The sequence below is a fragment of the Rutilus rutilus genome, assembly GCF_951802725.1.
Source record: "Rutilus rutilus genome assembly, chromosome: 17".
Classification (NCBI taxonomy): Eukaryota; Metazoa; Chordata; class Actinopteri; order Cypriniformes; family Leuciscidae; genus Rutilus; species Rutilus rutilus.
In genome coordinates this window covers 19,706,886-19,729,157 of record NC_140230.1, presented here as the reverse complement: position 1 = coordinate 19,729,157, position 22,272 = coordinate 19,706,886, and the positions used below count along the sequence as shown (strand labels likewise).

The following is a 22,272-nucleotide window of genomic DNA, read 5'->3' as shown; positions in this document are numbered from 1 at the left end:
ATGTAAATTTTTCTGGAAAAACTTTTTTGACAGTAGGCTATTCACTGAAAGAGGGCGTGGTTACTCCCAGAGAAATATTGTATGTCCAATAAAATTAGAGAGGTACACTTTAAGATTCTTCATAATGTTTACCGAATCAACTCACAAATTGCCTCTTTTGTTGATCTGAGTGTATTTTGCAAAGTTGAGGAAGAAACTTTACTTCATTTATTCTACTGTAATCAGGTTATGCCTCTTTGGGAGGGCTTGGGTTGTTATGTTTCTCACTTTATCAAATGTGATTTAAACTTTTCATTGAAGGATATATTCCTCTATTTTTCTGGGAGTGACTATGCTATTGATAATGTTGTTAATTTCTTTGTGTTGCATTGTAAATTTTTTATTCACAAAAACAAATTTCTCAAGACTTTGCCTAGATTTGATGTCTTTATTGCTGAGATTTCCCTTATTGTAAAATCTCTTAAACTCATTGATAACAGTTAGAACAACAAGTTTCTTAAGAACTATGTACGGTTTTTTCTTACTTGTTGAGAAGTCAGTTATTGTTTTTTTTTTTTTTTTTTGTTAATGTATTCAATGCAGTGCTGTTTCTTCTTTGTAAAAGAAATAATAATAATAATAATCATAAAAAAATTATAATAATAATAAAAAGTTCAGCCCAGGGTTTCCTAAACAGGAGTTCGAGAGTATTCTTTCTCTCACCAGAGACTTTGACCTTTCAAACTAAATCTAAATGTATATTTTTCAGTGTTAAAAAAGTAGACACAACGCATGAAGAAATGACAGAGAAATTGATAAATGATTTTAAACCTTTCCAAATCAATTTGATGTGTATACATTTATTCCTGTGTTCTTTTTTATATATTACATAACTTGCATTAAAAGTTCATTAAATAGAGCTGTTTTTAAATGTTCTTTTTAGGCATCATATTTACAGAACAACAGTTTTTTCGTCAGTAAGTGAAGAGTGTTTTTTCTTTTCTTTCTTTTTCCTAAATAGCCCATAAAATCATTAAATGAAAATATTCCACTGGGCCATAACATGTCAGTGTATGCAATAAAAGAGGTAGAATATCAAGCTCTTTTTCAGACTTGGTTTCAGTGCTTGAAAAAGTTGCAGAATGTGTGAGGGTAAGGTTCCGTGCATCAAAGTTATTTACATATATAACAATTGTATTAATGCATTATTAAGCAACATTGCTACTGATTCAAAGCCATTAGCATTCCAAAGCACTTCTAAACAATTGACAACTGCAATTATTCCTTTAGATGTACATCCATTTCTGAAGACAACAAAGTAGATACACCAGAAGTCCATGGCTGTCTTTCCAATGTATTATTCCCAAAGGGTCTAGAACGAAAAATCCTTGAATATATCAGTTTGACAGTGTTCGTTGTCTCACTTCCAGTTTTCATAGGCATCTTTCAAAATAAGGTCCCAACTTTTTTTTAAAGTTCAACTTTGACATAACTGTACAAGTATGTTTATTGCCAGATAATCATTTATATTATAAAATCCTAAATTCCCTCACACATTCTTTGCATTCTTGCTTTGTCACAAGCATGTTTGTGTATCTGTGTGTGTGTGTGTGTGTTGGTGCATTTGGTGTTCAGTCAAAAAGAGAAAACAAGCCTTCTCATTACATGCAGAGGCATTCTGTACGAAAGTATTATACAGACTGGGAAGCAAGACTCCACCATGAGAGACAGACAGATGAAAAATAAAAAAGAAGAAGCTTCAAATGAATGCTCTTAGTTGTTTAAACAAAAACATGCACTTCTAAAAAAAAAGAAAGAAAAAAAGCCAATGAATCCAAATACATCATTGCTGTACCAACCTCAGCTGTTGAGACAACATGAGGTTAAAAACAGCTATTTTAAATATGTAAGATGATGTTTGGATATATTTAGCTACGCTAACCAAGATGGCCAATTCGTTAAAAGCATTTTGTGGCTGGTTACAACATTTGAGTGTGTGGTCAATCATGCAGTTTGCATGTGCATGTTTGCAAGGCCGTATTCTTGATGCTGCTCTGATTTTTAGGAAGACAAAATGTTTTTAAAAGTAAATTTTTAGGCTGGTCTGCCTCAGCGCTTAAAAAGGCAATTGTCAATGTCAAAATGATTGAGATGGCCAATCAAATCAAAGGCGGGCTTTACTGTTCACAGATTCACAATGTGAATTCCAGTACAGTTTCTAATGGTGAAAGAGTGCGAGGTTAGATATAAGTAGCTGAACATTTTATATCTGACAACTGTTTTATGACAGAAATGTTAAATGACTGACAGAAATATCAAATGATGCAAACTACTCTTTTTTGTCAAATTTCACCAATTCGAATTGAAAAAAAATAGGCTGTATTATTTGAATGATTCATGTAATTCATAACTGAATGTGATAAGAACAGAAACAATTTGCTGTTTTTAAAAATTTGGTTACGGCCATGTATGTTTGTATTTGCATGAGTGCATTGTAATGAGCTGTGAAGATAAGAAGAGGTGTCAGAGGTGCTGCATTCTTTCCATATCCATGTAAACACAGTGAGCAAGAAAAAGCGCTAGATGGAACGAAAAATAAATGAAAAAACAAAATGGAAGAGAGTTTGTCAGGCACAGAGAACAGTTGGTCTGAAGGGTTAAACTCACTTATATTGGGTGTAGTGTTCAGTCTTTTATTATGGTGAGAACAGCTAAAAAGGGTTGCTTCGCATAACCCTGTCTGCAAGATCATTTCCTCATCTCAAACCTATTTCCCACCTGTTATTCTTCCCTCAAATTTCCCCTCTGCCTATTCATGCAGTGATTTATTCCAGAATCCGTCGCCCATTTCAGAGGGCAGATTCTGAGTAAAGAGCCCCTGATGATCCGTGCGGCGGTGGGTGGAGCCTGCGCAGTGATACGACTGATGTTGAGTTGAGGTCTCCGCAGCTACGGAGGTGGATTCCCCCGGCCCTTACAGGGTCATCATCGTGCCGACGGGCGTTATGGCGACTGTCGCTATGGGAGTGGTGGTGTCCACGGCAATGGTGGTGGACGTGCTGCTGCTGCCCCCTGTTGGCTCCCAGAGAGTTACGAAGCACCTTCATAGAAACACAAACATGCGATTGGTTATTTTAGTACTAAATTGTACTATACAAAATTCCAGCTGAACTAAATGATTTTATTTATGGTATTGGCTATGTTTTACCTGCTCTAACGGCAGATTTCCCTCTCCTCCTGTCCTTCTTTTAGGCACCTGAGTACAGTTTCCAGCATGCTCAGTTGCAGGGGCCAAGTTACGTTTGGATCTTTGCAGGAAACGCTGAACTAAAGTTCTGGTGACCTGAAATGAAAGGTGAAAAATGATAATTGTGAACAGTGCAATACAAATTTGAATTGAATTGAAATAGTTTATCTTCATGTTTATACATTTAACATTACAGTAATATAAGGAATGATTTATTTAGCGCTTTGCTATGTACTACTGAAAGTGCTTTAAAATCGTATCTCCTCAACCACCACCAGCATCCACCTGAATGATGTGACGGCAGCAGAGGTGTAAAGTCCAGGTTCAGAAAGTAAAAGTCCTCCTCAGTCAGTGTTTTGTCCCAATCACCTGGATTTGCTAATTAGCACAGTTTTTCAGCCAGGAGATAGAACTAATTAGTGAAATCAGTGGAATAAACATATGGCAGGACTTGTACTTTCTTACCCCTGGACTTTACACTTCTGGACGGCAGCCACAGAACAGCGGTGCCAGTGAGTTCACCACACACCAGCTATAGGTGGAGAGGAGAGAGAGTGATAGAGCCAATTCAAATGAGGGGGATTATTAGGAGGCCATGATTGATAAAGGCCAATGAAGGGATTTTGGCCATAACATTAGGGTTACTCCCCTACTCTTTCGATAAGTGCAATGGGATTTTTAATGACCACAGAGAGTTGGGACCTCGGTTTGACGTCTTATCCGACGTGTCCCCATCACTATACTGGGGCATTAGGACCCACACAGACCACAGGGTGAGCAGCACCCCCTGCTGGCCTCACTAACACCTTTTCCAGCAGCAACCTGGCTTTCCCAGGAGGTCTCCCATCCAGATACTGACCAGGCTCAACCCTGCTTACTGTAGCTTCAGTGGGCAACCAGTCTTGGGCTACAGGGTGATATGGCTGTAGGGGATCAGCATTTTTCGGGGTCTAACCTTGAGGTCTCCAAGTGAGCGTGCACAGTCTTTGGGTAAACGCAGCGAGGTGGCTGGAACCTGTTTTGAAGGCAACCGGCTACTTACAGCCTTAATGCTGCCCTTTCTGGGCAGGGAAGCAGAAAGGACCAGAGAGGAACGAGGTAACAAACCAGCTCCAGACGATACCCCTGGATGACACAAATAAACCAAAGCAAATTTAAATATGGGGGGGGGGGGGGGGGGGGGGGGGGGGGGTAAAGAGACAGATTAATAATAATAATAATAATGTAAAACAGTTTTGTACATTATTAATAATAATGTAGAAAAATAATAATATAAAATCCATTGCAATATTATTTTAGTGTTACTTATATACTATTAATGATTTAATATAAATTATTTTTATAATTATATTTTAATATTTATTTCAAGTTTCAGTAATTTTGTTATGTAATATTGTCATTTTTTATTAGTTTAAAAAATATATATTTCTATTTAAATTTTATTTCAGTTAGTGCCAAGGCAACATTTCTAATTTTTGTTTAGTTTTTTTCATCAAGTTATTTCAAATAATTATTTAACATTTAACATCTATATTTTTAATAGTTTTAGCTAACAATAACTAAGTAACTTTCTGTACATTTTAGTCATTTAAATATCTCTGGCCTTTAGAATTAAATGGATAGTTTGTTTCTATTGTACCTTAAAGAAATATCGCATGAGAAATTAACTCCCTTGCCTTGGATGGAGGTTTGCCGGCAAGTCTAAAATAGTTTTTATCTGCTCCATCCTTACAAATCAGGGATCTTTTAAAAAAATACAATTATAAAACAGATGCATGTTTATAACATATTCTTCAGAAGGATATGCAGTTTAGCAGACAAACCACATTCTATTGTTATCATTATTGCATATGATAGCATTTATCCAACTTCCTTATTACTGTCATATCCATGTCTTGTTCAGTCTTGTTTTGTTTTCATTGTCACCATTCACCTGAGATCTAGTTCATTATTAGTTGTGGTTTATAATTAGTTCACACCTGTTCCCTGTTCGGTTAATGATCTTCCTTTGTGTATATAAGCCCAATGTTTCTTCTGTTCATTGTCTTGCTTTTACGTTTATGGTGGTTGTGTTTATTAAAGTTTATTTGTATTGATAATCGTAATCCTGCGTCACGCATCTTCTTTGAGTTAGGTCATGTTGCTAAACAAGAATAGCTGCTGCTGAAGTGTAAATGTGGATGGTCATGACTCATGCATTAACAAACTTGCGCTTTTGAGCTCCGAAACTTGAGAATTTCACAAGAAACTCAGTCTCAATAAATGGTCTTTTTGAAATGAAAGCAAATTATGAGTTTTGAAACTTTAAATGAACTTGAAATTGTATTATTTCTCATGATATGAACCCTTTAAATTTACTAGGGATAGTTACATGTTTAAAAAATACATTTATTATGTGTTACCAGGGTTATTATCATTACCTAAAAGTATTTAAAACTTTAAAACAAACTTGTTAATGGAAATAAAGCTAAAATAAAATATAGATAAGATAAGAAACATTTAAATAAATTTTTTTTTATGTTTAAGATGAAGCGCTACAATTACTAAGTAAAAAAAAAAACTAATAAAACCACAATAAAAATATATATACAGTACCAGTCAAAAGTTTGGAAACATTACTATTTTTAATGTTTTTGAAAGAAGTCTCTTATGCTCATCAAGCCTGCAGTTAAAAAAAAACAGTAATATTATGAAATATTATTACAATTTAAAATAATGGTTCTCTTTTTTAATATATTTTAAAATGTAATTTATTTTTGTGATGCAAAGCTGAATTTTCATCAGCAAGTACTCCAGTCTTTGGTGTCTTATGATCCTTCAGAAATCATTCTAATATGATGATTTGATACTCAGTTATTATCAATGATGTCACGCGTGTTGTGCTGTTTAATATATTTTTTTGGAATACTTTTTTCAGGATTCATTGATGAGTAAAACGTTAACAGCATTTATTCATAAAAACAGCATTTATTCAAAATAAAAACATTTCTAACAATATAAATCGTTACCATCACCTTTTATCAATTTAACGCATCCTTGTTGAATTAAAGTACTAATTTCTTTAAAAAAAAATAGTTATTGTTCCCAAACTTTTGAACGGTAGTGTATATTGTTACAAAAGATTTCTATTCTAAATAAATACAGTTCTTTTTAACTTTTTATTCATCAAATAATCCTGAAAAAAGTATCTCAGGTTATAAAAAAAATATTAAGCAGCACAACTGTTTCCAGCATTGATCATAAATCATCATATTAGAATGATTTCTGAAGGATCATAAGACACCAAAGACTGGAGTACTTGCTGATGAAAATTCAGCTTTGCATCACAAAAATAAATTACATTTTAAAGTATATTAAAAAAGAGAACCATTATTTTAAATTGTAATAATATTTCATAATATTACTGTTTTTTTTTTTGTTTTGTTTTTTAACTGCAGGCTTGATGAGCATAAGAGACTTCTTTCAAAAACATTACAAATAGTAATGTTTCCAAACTTTTGACTGGTACTGTATAACTAAATTAATAAAAAAAATAAAAAAACTGAAAATGTAAAAATAAAAGCTACTTAAAATACTATATAAATAAAATTAGAATAACACTGTGTGCTACTCCTAATCATAATAATTGTACATAATAAACGTCTCTGTGACCTGAGGGTGCTAAACTCTTACCAGTTTCAGATGAGGTCTGCGATCCCCCCTCACTGACTCCTTTACTGCCTCCTAAGAGACTGAAATCACCTGAGGATAGAAGAGCACATGCAAAAACACACGTGACGTCAGACGCTTTACAAGTAATGTGCATTACGTAATCAGATTACTTTTTTGATGTAACAAATACTTTATAAATGTACACATTCATATTTAAGTTACAAGTATTAAAAAAAAAAAGAAAAGAAAAAAAGGCGGGAACAGACAAAATACATGTTTTCACATCAATCCCAAACAATGCAGTCTGTTACGTATGTATGTTTATACCAGTGTCAGTTGAAGAGCTAAGCCCTGGTTCACTGTGTGACCTCAAAAGGGGTAAGAACCCATCGCTGTCTTTCCGATCCCGTCCAATTTGCTCACGTAAGCATGGCCTCAGAAGGAGCAGTCCGGGCGTGTGGTCCGTGCGGTCTTCAGCAGGACCTGATAGGGCTGTGGTAGGTGGGTTGCGAAATGCGGATGAGGAGTCCCGTCGGGAGGGCGTGCAGGGCCGAACTCGGATTTCCGGGATAAAGGAATGCTGAGATCCCGCTAAGAACTCCAACTGAGAGCAGCTCCTAGCCAACAGAGCTTGACGCCTGAGCAATGGAGACCTACAGAGAAAATAAGGAAGATTTACACCTGAGAAGTGATTTTGTTTAACAATTTTTAACGATTTAACTCTTTCCCACCTGTAGGTAGAGGTGTTGTATGAGCTGGGGGAGGAGCAGGAGTTCGATCTCTCGCCTCTGAAACAATGCCTGCCAGAAGGAGCGGCCACCATTCCCTCAGGATGCTGTGTGGAACGGAAGCTGGCGTACTCTCCCCCCTCCCCTCCCTCGCTGTCCCCCCGTGGTCGTGCCCGCACACCGACACCCACTTCCATGAGGCAGGAGTCCTCGGACGGGGAGCTGTCATCTGGAATATCCACAATCTCAGACATCAACAGAGAGCCACTGTCCATTGAAACTGAGAGAGAGAATATACAAAATGTGCACATATACACATGGATTCGATCATTCAATAGCATTCATACGCACTCGGCACACCAGTGAAAGAGTCGAGATGGAGGATGTTACATAAAAGATGGGATGTCTTGACAAAAATTTATCACAGAAGACACATTTGAAATGAATGTCACTGAAAACACATCTTAACACAAGGTGTAAACAGGGCCTGTTTCCTGAAGGCTCACCTTCACCACTGAAAGCCGTGGATGTTCCTCTCTCTCCAGACAGCTCACCAGCTTGAGTGTCAAACACTGTGGCCTATAAATAGTGAGAGTGTCATTATGACCACAGTATTACAAGATAATGATGATGATTACAAAGCATGATCAAATATGAAATTTGGACTTAATATACACTACTATTCAAATGTTTGGGGTCAGTGAATTATTGTAAAATAAATTAATACTTTTATTCAACAAGAAAGCATTATAGAAAAAATTATAGAGAAATTTGTTCTCTCGGCACTCAAAGTGCTTTGCATATGGAAGGGGGAACCACCTCAACCACCACCAATGTGCAGCATCCACCTGGATGATGCAACGGCAGCCATATTGCGGCAGAACGCCCACCAGCTTATTGGTGGAGAGGAGACAGAGTGATTAAGCCAATCATTATATATGGGGATGATTAGGAGGCCATTATGATGGACAGAAGCCAATGGGCAAGTTTGGCAAGTGATCAAAGATGAGTTAAAGGGATAAAATTATTGACTACAGGGTGACTTTAAATTGTAATAATATTGCAGAACAGTATTTTTGATTAAATAAATGTGGCCTTGTCGAGCATCGAGCAGACTTCTTTCAAAAAAAAAAAAGTACCTGACTAGAAGCCCTTTGACCCATCACTGCCTCATAAGGAGGAGGACAGTCAGTAGGGTACAGAGGCACTGGACTCTCCATTGATCCATTATACGTGACACTGCAGGTACACACAGAAAAACAAGGCATGAGAAAAAAAGAAAAGAAAAAAAAGGTGTAGGCTAGTTAAAATGAGCAGATGCCTATAGAAATAAAAACTAAATTTTCAGAGTGATAAAGAACATTTACCTGAAAAAACTGAGAACCATTTAATGAACAATACTCTACCAGAGCGTCTCTAGTATGTAAGCTTCATCACTAACATACTAAATACTATTTTAAAATGTTTATAAAGGTTTTCCTAACAGTTTTTTTGGGTTAGGAGATTTTATTAGCTCAGTATGAAATAACCAAAATGATGGAAAAACAAATGCGTGTGTGTTTTCACCTCTGTGCATCGGTCTCAGAGCTGCAGGTGTATTCAGGAGGGTAGTAAGGTGGTGGGGGAATGGGTGGAACAAACTCCTCAAAGTCCATCATGTTACTGAGAAATGCATCCTGAGGAGTGGTGCATTCTGGGTTTACGGAACGGGAGCGATGAGGAGCCAGCTACAACAAACAAAGTTGGATGATAGAAACATGTTACATTGTAACATTATACTATTAGTAAACCTAGTGTTTCAGTGTAAAGATTTTGTGCATTTTGTCTCACTAAATGCAGCAGGTCCAGAGAGAAGATATGAATGCTGCAGGTGACCGTGGACAGAGTGCAGATAATGGTGGAGAGAATACTGAGACCACAGGCACTGAACAGCAAGTCCTGCACACACATATACAGTAATAGCATGGTTAAATTCATTCTTATTCAGGCACCTGAGCTATTTGTTTGATTTGGGGGTCAGGGAGCATCAAGTTAAAGGATGCCCATAAAAACAAAAAAACTATGCTACTATACTCCACTTGCTTTTGGCCATCTCAGCGTACAGTCACACTTACTGTTGTGTGGCAAATTTTCACAGGCGAAATCCACATGATCAAGAATGTTGCAGGAGAGAGTGAAATATTTCCCCGAGCAGATTTCGAATCGGGCTGGTCAACCAAATTCACTGTGTTGACCAATAAGAAAGCTGCTTGGTTTGAAAGTGACTAATATGTAAGTTCTGCTTCATACATTACTACACTATTGACAACAGACAATGGACCTTTATGCCTGCAAACTTTTGCTGAAATTTCGCTAATGTGACCACATCTTAAACATCTTAAACATTGGGTCTTGTTCACTAACCGTGCGAATGCATGAATTTGTGAGTGAAATGTGCGTACGAATGTCTTCATGAAAAAATCATTCAAATTGACTCTTCAATAACTTTTGTACTAAACTTTATTCTAAATTTATGGGGGGGGGGGGGGGGGACTACTGCAACCATACATTATATTAAAATACTGATGAAACTTTAAACATATTATATTGTTATACATAACATATACATAACGTATATAATATATTTTTGTGTCTTGAGAGCATGTCAAATGTTTGCTAAGATTGACCAAAAAAAAGGTTGCGCAGAAAGTCCTTAAATAGACACCTTCCTACACATTGTGAATAAGGTGGAAATTTTTTGTGAGAATTTCTCCAGGTGGCCGGTTGCATAAACTGCTTAGACTAGTCTGAAAAGTTAGTCATCTGGGGGCGTATTCTTCTTTCTATCTCAAGTCTTAAAGGCAGGATAGGCAGGTTTTTTCTAAAAAAACTTTTTCCCAAATATGTTAAAACTGTCTTTATATACCAATACATAATTAAAATGTAAGTACTCTGAAAAAGAGAGTATAAAAATCGAGTGTCTGTAGTTCTCTCAGGGCTGCAATAAACACAGCTACTTATTCCATTCACTCCCACCCCCTCCCTTCTGGGCTCCTTCCAAAGCCACGCCCCCAAAACACAAGAACACGCGATGCCGACCGCTCAGCTGGAGGACGCGTTTGCCAGCGCCGAGCGGAGAGGAGAGCAGCGCAGTGCATGTAGTGACATCATGTCAGAATCACATGTAATAAAATACCTAACTTTATCATTATGACCCTTGACAGGGTTCCTGCAGGTTTCAGTTAGTCAAATTTAAGACCTTTTTAAGACATTTTAAGACCATAAAGATTGAAATTTAAGACCTACACGACGCATTGCCAAAAAAATATTCAAATCAAAGAATTCATTTTATTTCAATGAATTCAGTAATTGAAAAAGCATTAACTTAATTTACAGATAAAACAGAATCAGATATAATTTTTTTATAGAAAATTGTACTTTGCATATTATAGGCCTACTGTAAAAAACACATAATTAGTTGATTTTAGTTGATCATAGTTGATCATAACTAGAGATGAAATGGCATGAACATTTCATTTAATTATTATAGTGCTAAAAATTACCACTGTTATCACAGAATCCTGTTCAAAAAGTACTAATACTACACAATGAAATCAATTCACCAAGTTTTATGTCGAAAAACAGCAAATAACAAATAAAATTAGCATCAATACACACTAACATAAACATTAAAATAATACGATTACAAATGATAGCCAGATTTTAAAAGTGTCTTGCAACATGTTATATACTAACATGTACAAGTTCAAATAAAGTTGACAAAAAAGGTTTTTATAAAAAGATAAACCTCACATATTTCAGACTTTAATTTATCTTTTTTGACTCATTCTTTTTATAAAAAATTATTAACAAAATTATTATAAAAAAAGACATTTACAATACAGTTTAGCTTATCTTTTATTATTAATAGTAAAATTCGGTCCGATTTTCCCGTGACGTCTGTCGTTGCTATGCAACCGTGCACTGCGCTCTCCACAATGACAAAAAAGTTTTAGTGGCTAATGGATTTCCACCGCCGAAAAACACTTGCTGTAGCTCTGTTACAAGATTTATTTACGGAGAAGAGAAAAACACCCGTAGTGTTTGGGTGCACCCGCATCCTTCATGTCTTTTTTCATGTTGCTGCGCCCGGAAAAAAACGAGCGCGTCGCTTCAATTATAAGCGCGCTTACCGCGCGTCCGCGCGCCTACAGTTGAATGAACTTGAGCGCGAAAAAGACGCGATATGTGAACTGCCTCTTGACGAGCGACTTCGATACTTTTTTGCTACTTTATAATAACTTTCTGCGGCCAGCGTTTCTGGAAATGAACAAGGGTAAAATCTTTTTTAAGACCTGACTAAATGAAATGTAAGACCGCGGATGAAAATCTGGCTGTTTTTAAGACGTTTTAAGGCCTTAAATTTAAAGTTCAGAATTTAAGACTTTTTAAGACCCCGCGGGAACCCTGCTTGAGGTCCCTCATTTGTCGCCACCGCTGGAAAGCCACGCCGATATTGACTCTCGTCTGACTTCTTGCTTTATCCAAAGACTTTTTGGTCATAGCCTTTTCGAATACTGTCTTCCTTTTTTTGCCTTGTTTGCCTTCGCTAACTGTATATGCAGGTACTGGGAATTTTGACTGCTCTTTCTCTGCCATAATTGTGATTCTTGCTAGCATCCGTGCCTCTTCCCATCCTCGAGTCAAATGGGTGCGCGCATGTGGGCAGCTCCTGTAGCAGCAGGGGTGGTAGCCATGGTGGCGAGGGAGAGTGACAGTCGCCCAGCCATAGTAGCTGTGTTTATTGCAGCCCTGAGAGGACTACAGACACTCGATTTTTATACTCTCCTTTTCAGAGTACTTACATTTTAATTATGTATTGGTATATAAAGACAGTTTAAACAAATTTGGGAAAAAGGTTTTTAGAAAAAACCTGCCTACCCTGCCTTTAAGTTAAGATCTGACAAGTTAATTTAGGATTTTTCACAAATTCGTATTACAGAAGCAAATCTTAAGTTGATTTAAGATTCTTATCCTATCTTACAAAATCTCATCTTATCTGTAGTTAGGAAATCTTAAACCCCTCCATCGAGTTCGGTAATCAACTCTCAGGTCTGTTACCAAGCAACCAACGATGCGCAAACAACTGCTGTGAAGTAAAATGGAAAAACTGGAGAATGGAGAAACAAAATAAGTGGTGCTTTTCATTAGGTGAAGTTTTGATAAGCTTGGTAGAAAAGTCAAAGCCTAATCCTTTTATTTCATAGGAGACTGTAATTATTTGTTAAGAGTTTTGTCGTCAAAGAGCAGCACATCAATTGCAAGTCTTTCTTCATCTTGTATCATTAAAGGGATAGTTCACTTTGAAATTAAATTTTGGTATGTTTTAGCTTACCTCAAGGGCATCCAAGATGTAGGTGTCTTTTTTTCCGCAGTAGATTCAATTTTGATATTTTTAGGTCAAACCGTTCTTGTCTGTCAGTCATATAATACAGGTCTGTGGTCACCACCTCAAAGAGCATGCACAGAGAAGTCCAAATTAAAACAATTCCCCATCGTCCAAATTAAACAATTCCCCATCGTAAGTACACATTGATGGCCTGAGACACGAAACGAGCGGTTTGTGTGAGAAAACGAACAGTATTTATATCGTTTTTACCTCTTGTACACAACCACGTCCAAGTGATTTGACTTAGTCTGCGCAAGCGCCGGAAAGCGCCGGAAGTGATCTCTCATGCGTGTACGTCACTCATTGTTTACACAGAACAGAGATTGTAGGTAAGACGGCTAATAGAAATGGTACTAATTTGCGCTTATCTGGGATGTTTAAACCGACGTAAAAGAAAACAATTACGTATGCACTAAGCCAGAACGCGCGCACACGTCACACACCAGGAAACGCGCGCGCCCTCAGATCACTTGGACGTGGTTGTGTACAAGATATGTGTAAAAACAATATATAAATACTGTTCGTTTTCTCACACAAACCGCTCGTTTCGTGTCTTAGGCCATCAATGTGTACTTACGATGGGGAATTGTTTAATTTGGACTTCTCTGTGCAAGCTCTTTGAGGTGGTGACCATAGACCTGCATTATATGACTGACAGACAAGAACGGTTTGACCTAAAAATATCAAAATTGAAACTACTGCGGAAACAAAGACACCTACATCTTGGATGCCCTTGAGGTAAGCTAAAACATACGTGAACTATCCCTTTAAGACAGTCTTACCTTAGTAATCTTCCTTAATGCACCCTTAACTTGGGGGTCTCATTTTGTATTTCATTCAATTTAAAAAATATATATTTTTTTTTAAAGTCACTGAATCATTGCACTGACATAACATTTTCCTTTGTTAAACTTTTCATTTGTGACTTGAAATTAAAATTTGCTAAACTTGTTTACAATCTTAAAAAGCAGATACCTTGAGCTGGTGACGCACAGCGTGGCAATCTGAATGTTGGTAGAGCACTAGCGTCTCATCTTCTGTTGGAGAGCACGTCTGCTTTGGGTCACAGCAAAGACACAGGCGATTCTCCATCTGGAACAAACACATAGATAATAGACTATTTGAAGAGAAGAGAAGAGAAGAGAAGAGAAGAGAAGAGAAGAGAAGAGAAGAGAAGAGAAGAGAAGAGAAGAGAAGAGAAGAGAAGAGAAGAGAAGACTACCTGACAGGTAACATAAGATTTGACCATCTGTGCATTCTGACATGACAGCATGGAACCAGCCAGACTGAGAATCACACACACTGCAGACAGCAGCATGAACAGCGACACCTGAACGAAACAAAAACAACATCACTGCAAAAACTAAAGAGGAGCAGACAAATGCACACACTCAAGACGTCATGTCGAGATGATGAAGGTACATACGACAAGAGTGAAGGGCCTCCTCCATGATATCACACCCACTACTCCTGATGCCACAACCTGTTCAACAGAGGAAAAAATGTATAGATCAAGGGATAGATTTTATGTCTCTCACGCAAATATCTATTAGATGGCTGCAGAAGACTTGGATTACAAAGCAAAAGTCCAATGGAGCAATTTATGTTAGTTTTTACGGAGCCCCCTTCCCCCCTCCTCCCTCTTTTTTTCTTTTTGGAGCTTGGCAGCCCCACACCTCAATTTCATTATATTGAAAAGAGTTGCCAGTATAAATCTACAGATTTTTTTTTTTTCATATCAGATTGATCAGATATATTAGATAGATAGATAGATAGATAGATAGATAGAAACAATATTCCATGTTTAGCCTAGTTTCTCATTATAATAGGAGTTTTAAAAAAACTGCATCCATAATAATAATTATAATAATATAAACAGTACATTAAATATAGCATGATCCACTGCAGGATCCACACAATGCCAATTTTAATATATTCAAAGAAACTTACGAAGAAGCCAGCCCAAAAAGGACAGGACTGTCTGACACGGGGTGATGAGGTGAAGGCCAGGCTTGTGAAGCTGAAGGCCAGCACCATGGCCCCAAGCGCAAGGTGACACAAGCCCAGGTACAGCAGCAGGCGTGCACTGGTCCTCCCAGACATTCCTCTGCGACTACCAGACAAAGCTCTAGACCCTGACATCGAGGCCACGCTACTGGAGTCCGACGGTGAAGGCATGATGGCTGCTGAAATACCTCCTAAATTTTGGGACTATGTGACAGTTCAAAAGATATGTAATGAAGATACTTCTTTAAATATACAGTTAGGGTCTATATAGGGTCCTAAAATTAATCCCACAGCTGTTAAAACTGAACTTGACACACTTATGTTGTGTTAACATTTATTCTTGGCGTCGTACATCTGCATTCTCCAATCCTTGATCTCGCTCGCTCCGTCGCCCACCTGCCGTCTCTCTCCCCCCGTCCCCGCGGCATTGCGGTACCCAGAGCCTTTAGCAGGCCGAGTGTCTGCCGCATCCGCAGGCCAGAGAAGCAGCTTTGGCCTTCTGGCTACTCCGCGGAGGAGGACGCGCGGAACAGGACTAAAGAAACAATCCCAGTCCAGCTCACATCGAAGTGTATCTTCCCCGGGTTTCCACTAGAGAGCCTCACATCCCCCGCCTGAGCTCGGAAGAGACGTCTCATGAAGCAGAACAGTATCGGGAGAGAAAGGAGAACGATCGACAGAAAAAGGAAATTAAATTTACGAGGACAAACTCGCTCACTCGCTATGTTGTTCCCATGATGCATCTGTTTGTTTTGTACAATAATTATAACGCCATGGTGTCCCTGTGAGGGAGTTTGATCCTAGATCCAGTCTCCCCGTTTTCCTCCCGCAGTCACGAGGACTCCCGTCCCGTCCGTATCCCGGACATGAGCATCACTACGTAATCGCGCCAGACTTGTAAGTGTCTTAGCTTGCGTTGTTATTCACGCCTAATATATTTACGTCACGCAAACGTTATCCGATGCCATTTCAGCGTGACTCAGTTTTAGAAAGATAAAATAGGCAGCGCATTGGTAGCACGTGTCCCTAATATTTGTTCAATGCGGCACCGCATTCACCCAGCGCGAGGTGCTGATGCTGCACTGAAAAGGCGGTTGCTTGGCAACCTGCTTCGACAGTCGCAACGGTTGGCGACCTTTCCGCGCATGCGCAAAATGTATAGCTTTGCACTTGCATCGAAGAAGAGGTGAGAAATACGGGAGTGGCCAAAGGGGATGTCCGGCCCAGAATTGACATCTTAAATAAAACACGCCCAAATTGTCCATACATCATTTTTGGCCAGGATGTCATACAAAGAAATTATGGGGGAAAAAATTATTATCTACGAAATATTAATAACTGATTATGTTGAAGTGAATGTATGCTTTTTCCAGTGAGCTTTTTGTTTGCATGTATTTTTGTTTTGTTAATGCTTTTTTTTAACAAGTTTTTAAATAAAACCTGTAGCTGTTGCTTGCCATTTTTTTGCTAAATAATTTTGTCATACAAGTACCTTAACCAAGTTTAGTGTTTTGTTTTTACCTCATATTTAAAAGTTTTAAAAAATATTTATTTAAAATATTTAAAGTATTTTATTTAACTTGTAGGGTCTTTAAAAACAAACATCCCCTCCGGACATCACTTTTGGCCACAACTCTAAATTAAATGTTTATATTTGATATTCTATTCTATTACCCGTAAAAAGAAAAACTTTCACAAAATGTTGAACATTATTCACTTTATTAAAAGCAGTTCATTGTAAAATTTCTGAGAAATATGCTGTGTCAAAGAATATAAAAAGTGTAATAATGCAGAAAGACAGAAACTTGATGCAAACTATTATGCAAAACCAAACATGCATTATGTCTGATCATAATCCCTTTGGAGAAACACACTGTGAATTTTCAGTAGAACATTATTATATTCCCATCCATAATCCATCACTTAATTTCTCACACAACTCATTTAACTTCCTAAATTCTCTTATCCATCCATTCTGTAAAAATTGAAGTTATTCACCTTTTATAGCAGCGACTATTCAAACCATTTGTCAGAAAGTGCAGATTAACTGTAAAACTGGACTATATTTTAACAAAAAGAACTATCATGCCGATCTACACCTGAAATAATGCTGAAGTGAGCAAAACTAGGACTTGTGCCAGAAAAACCAACATTGTCACCAGTAGCCTAGTCACTGTTTGTGTAGTGTGAAAATATGAACATGAAATTAAAAAAAGATGATTTTCCTCTAACTAAGCTGTACCCTGTTTTATATATCATTTAATGTATTTCATATCTTACTACTGCAATCTTTCTTGGAAACCACTTCCTATTAGCATTCCATGTTCACTTTACAAAAAACATTCAGTTATTAACAAAGCAATTCTATGTGCGTGTGTGTGTAGTGAGCATGTCCTCTGGGTAAAGGCATATCTAAAGAAGAAGACATTTGGAGGACTTTTTCTCTGTGCTGGTGGTAATTTTAACCTCTCGGCCAGATGGACCCTGTACAAACAGAAAATATATTAAATCTAATACAAGGCCTTGCAGCTTTGTTACAGTTCATGATCATTTATTCTTTAGATCTGTCTGATAAAAAAAAAGAAACTGGTGATACCAGTTGAGATGAAATCTACAAATAAGTTTAGTACTTCAAAACTTTCAAAACTGATTGTGTGTTTGTTTCAGTATTAACATGTACAGACAATAAGCATAATTGTTCATTTTATCTATGTACACACACACACACTGGAAACTTACCGACTTCTTATTTGACTTCAGCAAAATGTCTCGAGCAAGGGAAGCAAAAGACTATGGAGAGAAAGGCAAATCTTGTCAAAAAGTAGACCAATTATATAAAATTCAACATATTAAAATGCCAGATTTAGTATTTTTAAGGAAGCTTCTGCCACTGAAACTCATAAAAAATATCTATTTCAAAACAATCATTATTTTGTACATTTGTAAGAACGTATAATACTGATATTATATCTGAATAACAGATAAAGATTGACTGTTCCTATAAACAAATCATACTAATAAAAATAGCATTTCTTTGTTTGCCTGCTAATTTTTTTGCTAAGTGAACATATCATGAATCAGTCAATCCATACCTCCTCAACGTTGATGCTCGATTTTGCACTAGTCTCGAAAAATCGAATACCATGTTCCTTTGCAAGCTATAAGGAAAGAAAATTTACAATAATTTTTTTTTATGATGAAAATGATTTAAAGGGATAGTTCACCCAAAAATGAAAACTCTGTCATAATTTACTCACCCTAACGTTGTTCCAAACCTGTATGAAATTCTTTCTTCTGCTGAACACAAATTGAAAATGAAATTCTTCATTCTATCTTCTTTTGTGTTCAGCAGAAGAAAAAACTCATACAGGTTTGGTACAACGTGAGGGTGAATAAATGATGACAGAGTTTTCATTTTTGGGTGAACTATCCCTTTAAGTTTGTTGTCAACTGAAAAAAAAAACACCATGTAGTGCCAAATGTAACAAATTTAACATGTGCTAAATGGTGAAATGTTTGTATGTTATAAAGAATGATATGCACATGCTGTAAATCAAAAGTCATTCAAAGCACCAACAAAACTCCTTGTACGCACATGGATGGACAAAGAAAGACATCTTTTCTCAAACCACATACTGGTAGTGTGTATGACAGCACTCACCTTCTCACCCACCTCCGTTGACACTTTCCGCTTGGCCTCGATATCACACTTGTTACCCAGTAACATCCGACTTACACCTGCGGATGCATTCTGGGAAACACAGAAAATAAGCATGTGCTCACTTCCTTATTTTCGTCAAAACTGAGACTTGTTTTAACAAAAGGCCCCATGTATTTTTAGTTCTGGTAACCTGTGCAGGATCTGCTTCCTATGGCATCTTATAAAGAACTGAAACTCACATTTAATAAAGCCTGTTTCATTTTATATGCTTTTCTGGAGGTTGCCAGAAAAATCTGATTATAATCACTGTATATACAGTAGTAAGAATAAATTGTTATGCTGTAGATAAAAATAAAAAAACACCCAAAACAATACACCTTAGATTTTATTAGATTCGTTTTCCTAACAAAATGAGTCAAGTTGTCCAAACTAATCAGGGATGGGACAGAGAAATATGTCGACCTTTACTTATAAAACTCCTATAATGACTGACAGATTTTATTTTCCTCTTTCTCTCTTACTTCTTTGATGCCCTTCATCCAGTTCTGAATATTCTCGAAGGATTTTTCATCAGTGATGTCATACACAAGGATGATGCCCTGAAAGAGATGATCAAAATAACATTATGTGTATGATTTGCCATATCTAAATAACTGTCGAATTGATCTTGGTTTCGCAATAATCACATTATGTAAGTTTATGGCTATTTAAGATGTAGGACCAAGAAGATTAGTTTATGTTAACATTTGTGTTTATTGTCTCACCATGGCCCCTCTGTAGTATGCAGTAGTGATGGTCTTAAACCTCTCCTGTCCCGCTGTGTCCCTAGCAAATAAAACCAGTTGCACACATAAGACATTTTAGCAGTCAGAAAGCTTGTCAGTAAAAAAAAAAAACTATGTGACTTATGTAACAACAATCTCATCTGGCATGTTGAACATACATATTTTATAGCAACTGGACTCTGTACTTCCGGCTGTCACTGCCGTTGCACATTAATGACTTTACTGAGTCAGGTCTGGGACTGGGACTAAACTCAACCAGACTCCACCTTTGGCACATTTACACCAAACATACTGTTTTAACAGCCAGCTGTCAAACAGAAACACACACTGAAGATTTCTTGTGTACATAACACTGCCACCATATTTACCCAGACATTCTGTACACATGTAAAGAATTTCAGCTGAATAGACTTGAATAACTTTTAACTTAGATTTATCAAACAGGACAAAAAAAAAAAAAAAAAAACATTTATAATATTAAATTTGCATGTGTATGTAATTTTTATATCATGTTGATCTTTTTTTTTTTTTTTTTTTTACCAGACTTGCAGTTTAACTTTCTTCCCCTCAACCTCAATAGTCTTCACTTTAAAGTCAATACCTAGGGGAAAAAAAGAAGAAAAAAGGAAATGGATAAACAGGAGGGGCAGAAAGGAAGGATGGACATGTTTTAACCCCAAGAGGCTCAATAAAAGTGGACTACTGAATATGTTTGCAACATTCAGAAACACATGAGCAGGCATAATGAGATACAATCACTGCTCTAATGGTTTAATAAACACCCTGGTTTGTTTTTCAGTGAATCAGGAGGGAGGGAGGGGGTCTTTGAAGATCTGGGTGAATGCACTAAATGCCATGGAGGATGGCCTCCATCTGATGCAGAAATGAAGGGGGTGTAACTCGTGGACGTGAGATTGGGAAAATGAGATACAGAGAAGGACAGGCTGTGGCTGGCAGAAATAAAGTAGAGCGAGCGGTCCGGAAATGCAATCAGGGAGGAGGATGATCCGCAGGACTGATTGAGTTATACTGGGGAAGAGGCTGGAATGAAATGACGTTTAGACTAGTACTGACATGAACAAACACTTGGGGTAGCACTTGCTTTGCGAGGTAGAAACTGAGCAGTAGAGCGAAACATCTTGCCTTATCAAACAGATTTATTGTGTATAACGTTACTTACCGATGGTTGATATGTACGTTGAATTAAAATTGTCTTCTGCGAAACGGATGATCAGACAGGTCTTGCCAACACCACTATCACCAATAAGCAATAATTTAAAGAGGAAGTCGTATTTCTTTGCCATTGCTCGTTTCGCCTATAAAGCTTTAATCACGGTTCAAAAGACTTCCTCCCGTTTTTGTTAACAAACAGTCACGCGCAGCGTTTTCAAATCCTTCCGACTGAAAAGTGTCTTCGTTTGAAACTTCATGGGTTTTCTTTCCTTGGAAAATCGTCACCGGTAAACTCAGTTTTGCTTTGTTGCCTTTGTCCGTCCGCATAAGAGGTAAGAATCCCAATAAAGTAGAAAAGTTTTCTTACAGCCCTTTTTCAGTGTAGATGCCACGCATTTTCCATTTCTGACTACGCTGCGCTAGTTTTCTCTCTTGTACGATATACTTAAAGGTATTCGTCCATACATAGACAACAGCAGACTTTTTTTTTTTTTCTCCCTAAACTTTCCCTTGCCCAAGTTCCCAAAAGCTGACGTCGAGGGAGGGAGAGGTTTAATAAAGCACTGCTGACAAAAACCGATACCGCGTCTATCAACAGGGGGCGCCATTGGCACACAAGATGCTGAAACGAAGCACCCGTTTAGGTCTGTTCGTGACGTTGTCAAAATATTTAAACAAACTCAATATTTTTTGTTTATTTAATTTAAAGAATAATTATTTTAATAAAATTTTTATTTTTATTTTATTTTAAAAAGTGTTAAACGTTTTTACTGTACATGTAATAAAATGTACTTTTAATACATACCATCATCTATGATGGGGTAAGTGGGTCTAGGCTCCTCAGATGAAATTTTCTCCAAAAACACATTACCCCCTGCATCACAGACAAGGCTTAAGTCTAGTCCCCGACTAAAATGCATTGAGCTGTCTTGCACTGACATATCTGAAAATATTTTTTCTAAGGCACATTTATAAAAGCTACTTAACGTAACTTTTCTAAACACTGTAGGCTACTGAAACAAGTTGTTTTGCATAGGCTAAGTAGGGATCAGTTGTAATAAATGTGAAAACTGTGCCCATATCAACTGTTTTTGTCACAACAGAGATTTATGTATAAGTACTCTAAGCTGCTAAATAAAGTAGTTATAGCAGAATAACACAGAATTGTTAGTGGTGTTATTTTAGTATTATTTATATTATAGCCTAGTATTTAACAACATATTAAGTTTTTATTTTTATATTTTAGTTTAAGTTCAAGTAATTTTGTTATGTGCTTTTGTCATTTTAATTTAATTTTATAATATTTCTATTTAGCTTTAGTTTTAGTAATTGTAATATGCTTTATTCAGATAAACGATTTTAATCATTTGAAATTCCATTGCATTAACTGCCAAAAGTAATTGAAATTATCACAAATATATGTTAAACATATTATTATAATTATTATTTAATTATAATAAGTATGTTTTATGCAATATAATACACCAAATTATGCTTTTGAATGTCGCCTTTATGTTAGGTTGTTAGGTTGCCTTTATGTATTATTAAGCACATGATATGTGAGAGTCTATGTCAAAATTCAACCAATTCAACCAATTTCAATCCAACATAAC

At 36.8% G+C, this 22,272-nt stretch overlaps 1 protein-coding gene across 5 annotated transcripts; it reads right to left on the bottom strand.

Moving 5' to 3' along the window:
• Window positions 1–991: 991 nt before the first annotated feature.
• LOC311306857 (ras-related protein Rab-13) lies at window positions 992–21,252 on the bottom strand. 5 transcript variants are annotated; one of them, XM_084435455.1, is made up of 20 exons: window positions 20,667–21,252; window positions 20,027–20,087; window positions 19,466–19,526; window positions 19,223–19,300; window positions 18,702–18,791; window positions 18,133–18,198; window positions 17,780–17,830; window positions 14,460–14,516; window positions 14,256–14,363; window positions 14,009–14,125; window positions 9,436–9,543; window positions 9,172–9,332; window positions 8,745–8,844; window positions 8,112–8,184; window positions 7,609–7,885; window positions 7,205–7,530; window positions 6,899–6,967; window positions 4,182–4,351; window positions 3,188–3,322; window positions 999–3,080 (listed from the first exon to the last, which is right to left on the bottom strand). In XM_084435455.1, the coding sequence occupies exons 1-20, from the start codon at window positions 20,788–20,790 to the stop codon at window positions 2,829–2,831; spliced, it is 2,484 nt and encodes an 827-aa protein (XP_084291581.1). In that variant the 5' UTR covers window positions 20,791–21,252; the 3' UTR covers window positions 999–2,828. The 5 variants fall into 5 exon arrangements, with proteins under 5 accessions (XP_084291577.1, XP_084291581.1, XP_084291579.1 ...); XM_084435451.1 differs by lacking the exons at window positions 17,780–17,830; window positions 18,133–18,198; window positions 18,702–18,791; ... (2 more) ...; window positions 20,027–20,087; window positions 20,667–21,252 and adding an exon at window positions 14,984–15,897 and having other exon boundaries at window positions 992–3,080; XM_084435453.1 differs by lacking the exons at window positions 17,780–17,830; window positions 18,133–18,198; window positions 18,702–18,791; ... (2 more) ...; window positions 20,027–20,087; window positions 20,667–21,252 and adding an exon at window positions 14,984–15,328 and having other exon boundaries at window positions 4,269–4,351.
• Window positions 21,253–22,272: the final 1,020 nt, after the last annotated feature.

What these genes read in the sequence shown, in the direction of transcription:
- LOC311306857 (XM_084435455.1), bottom strand. Translation starts at nt 20,790, where the DNA reads ATGGCAAAGAAATACGACTTCCTCTTTAAATTATTGCTTATTGGTGAT. An exon ending in TGAAGTCAAATAAGAAGTCG is followed by an intron (nt 14,517 to 17,779) that starts GTAAGTTTCCAG and finishes TCTGTTGAACAG; the next exon opens with GTTGTGGCATCAGGAGTAGT. An exon ending in GTCAAAGGGCTTCTAGTCAG is followed by an intron (nt 8,185 to 8,744) that starts GTACTTTTTTTT and finishes CACTATTTATAG; the next exon opens with GCCACAGTGTTTGACACTCA.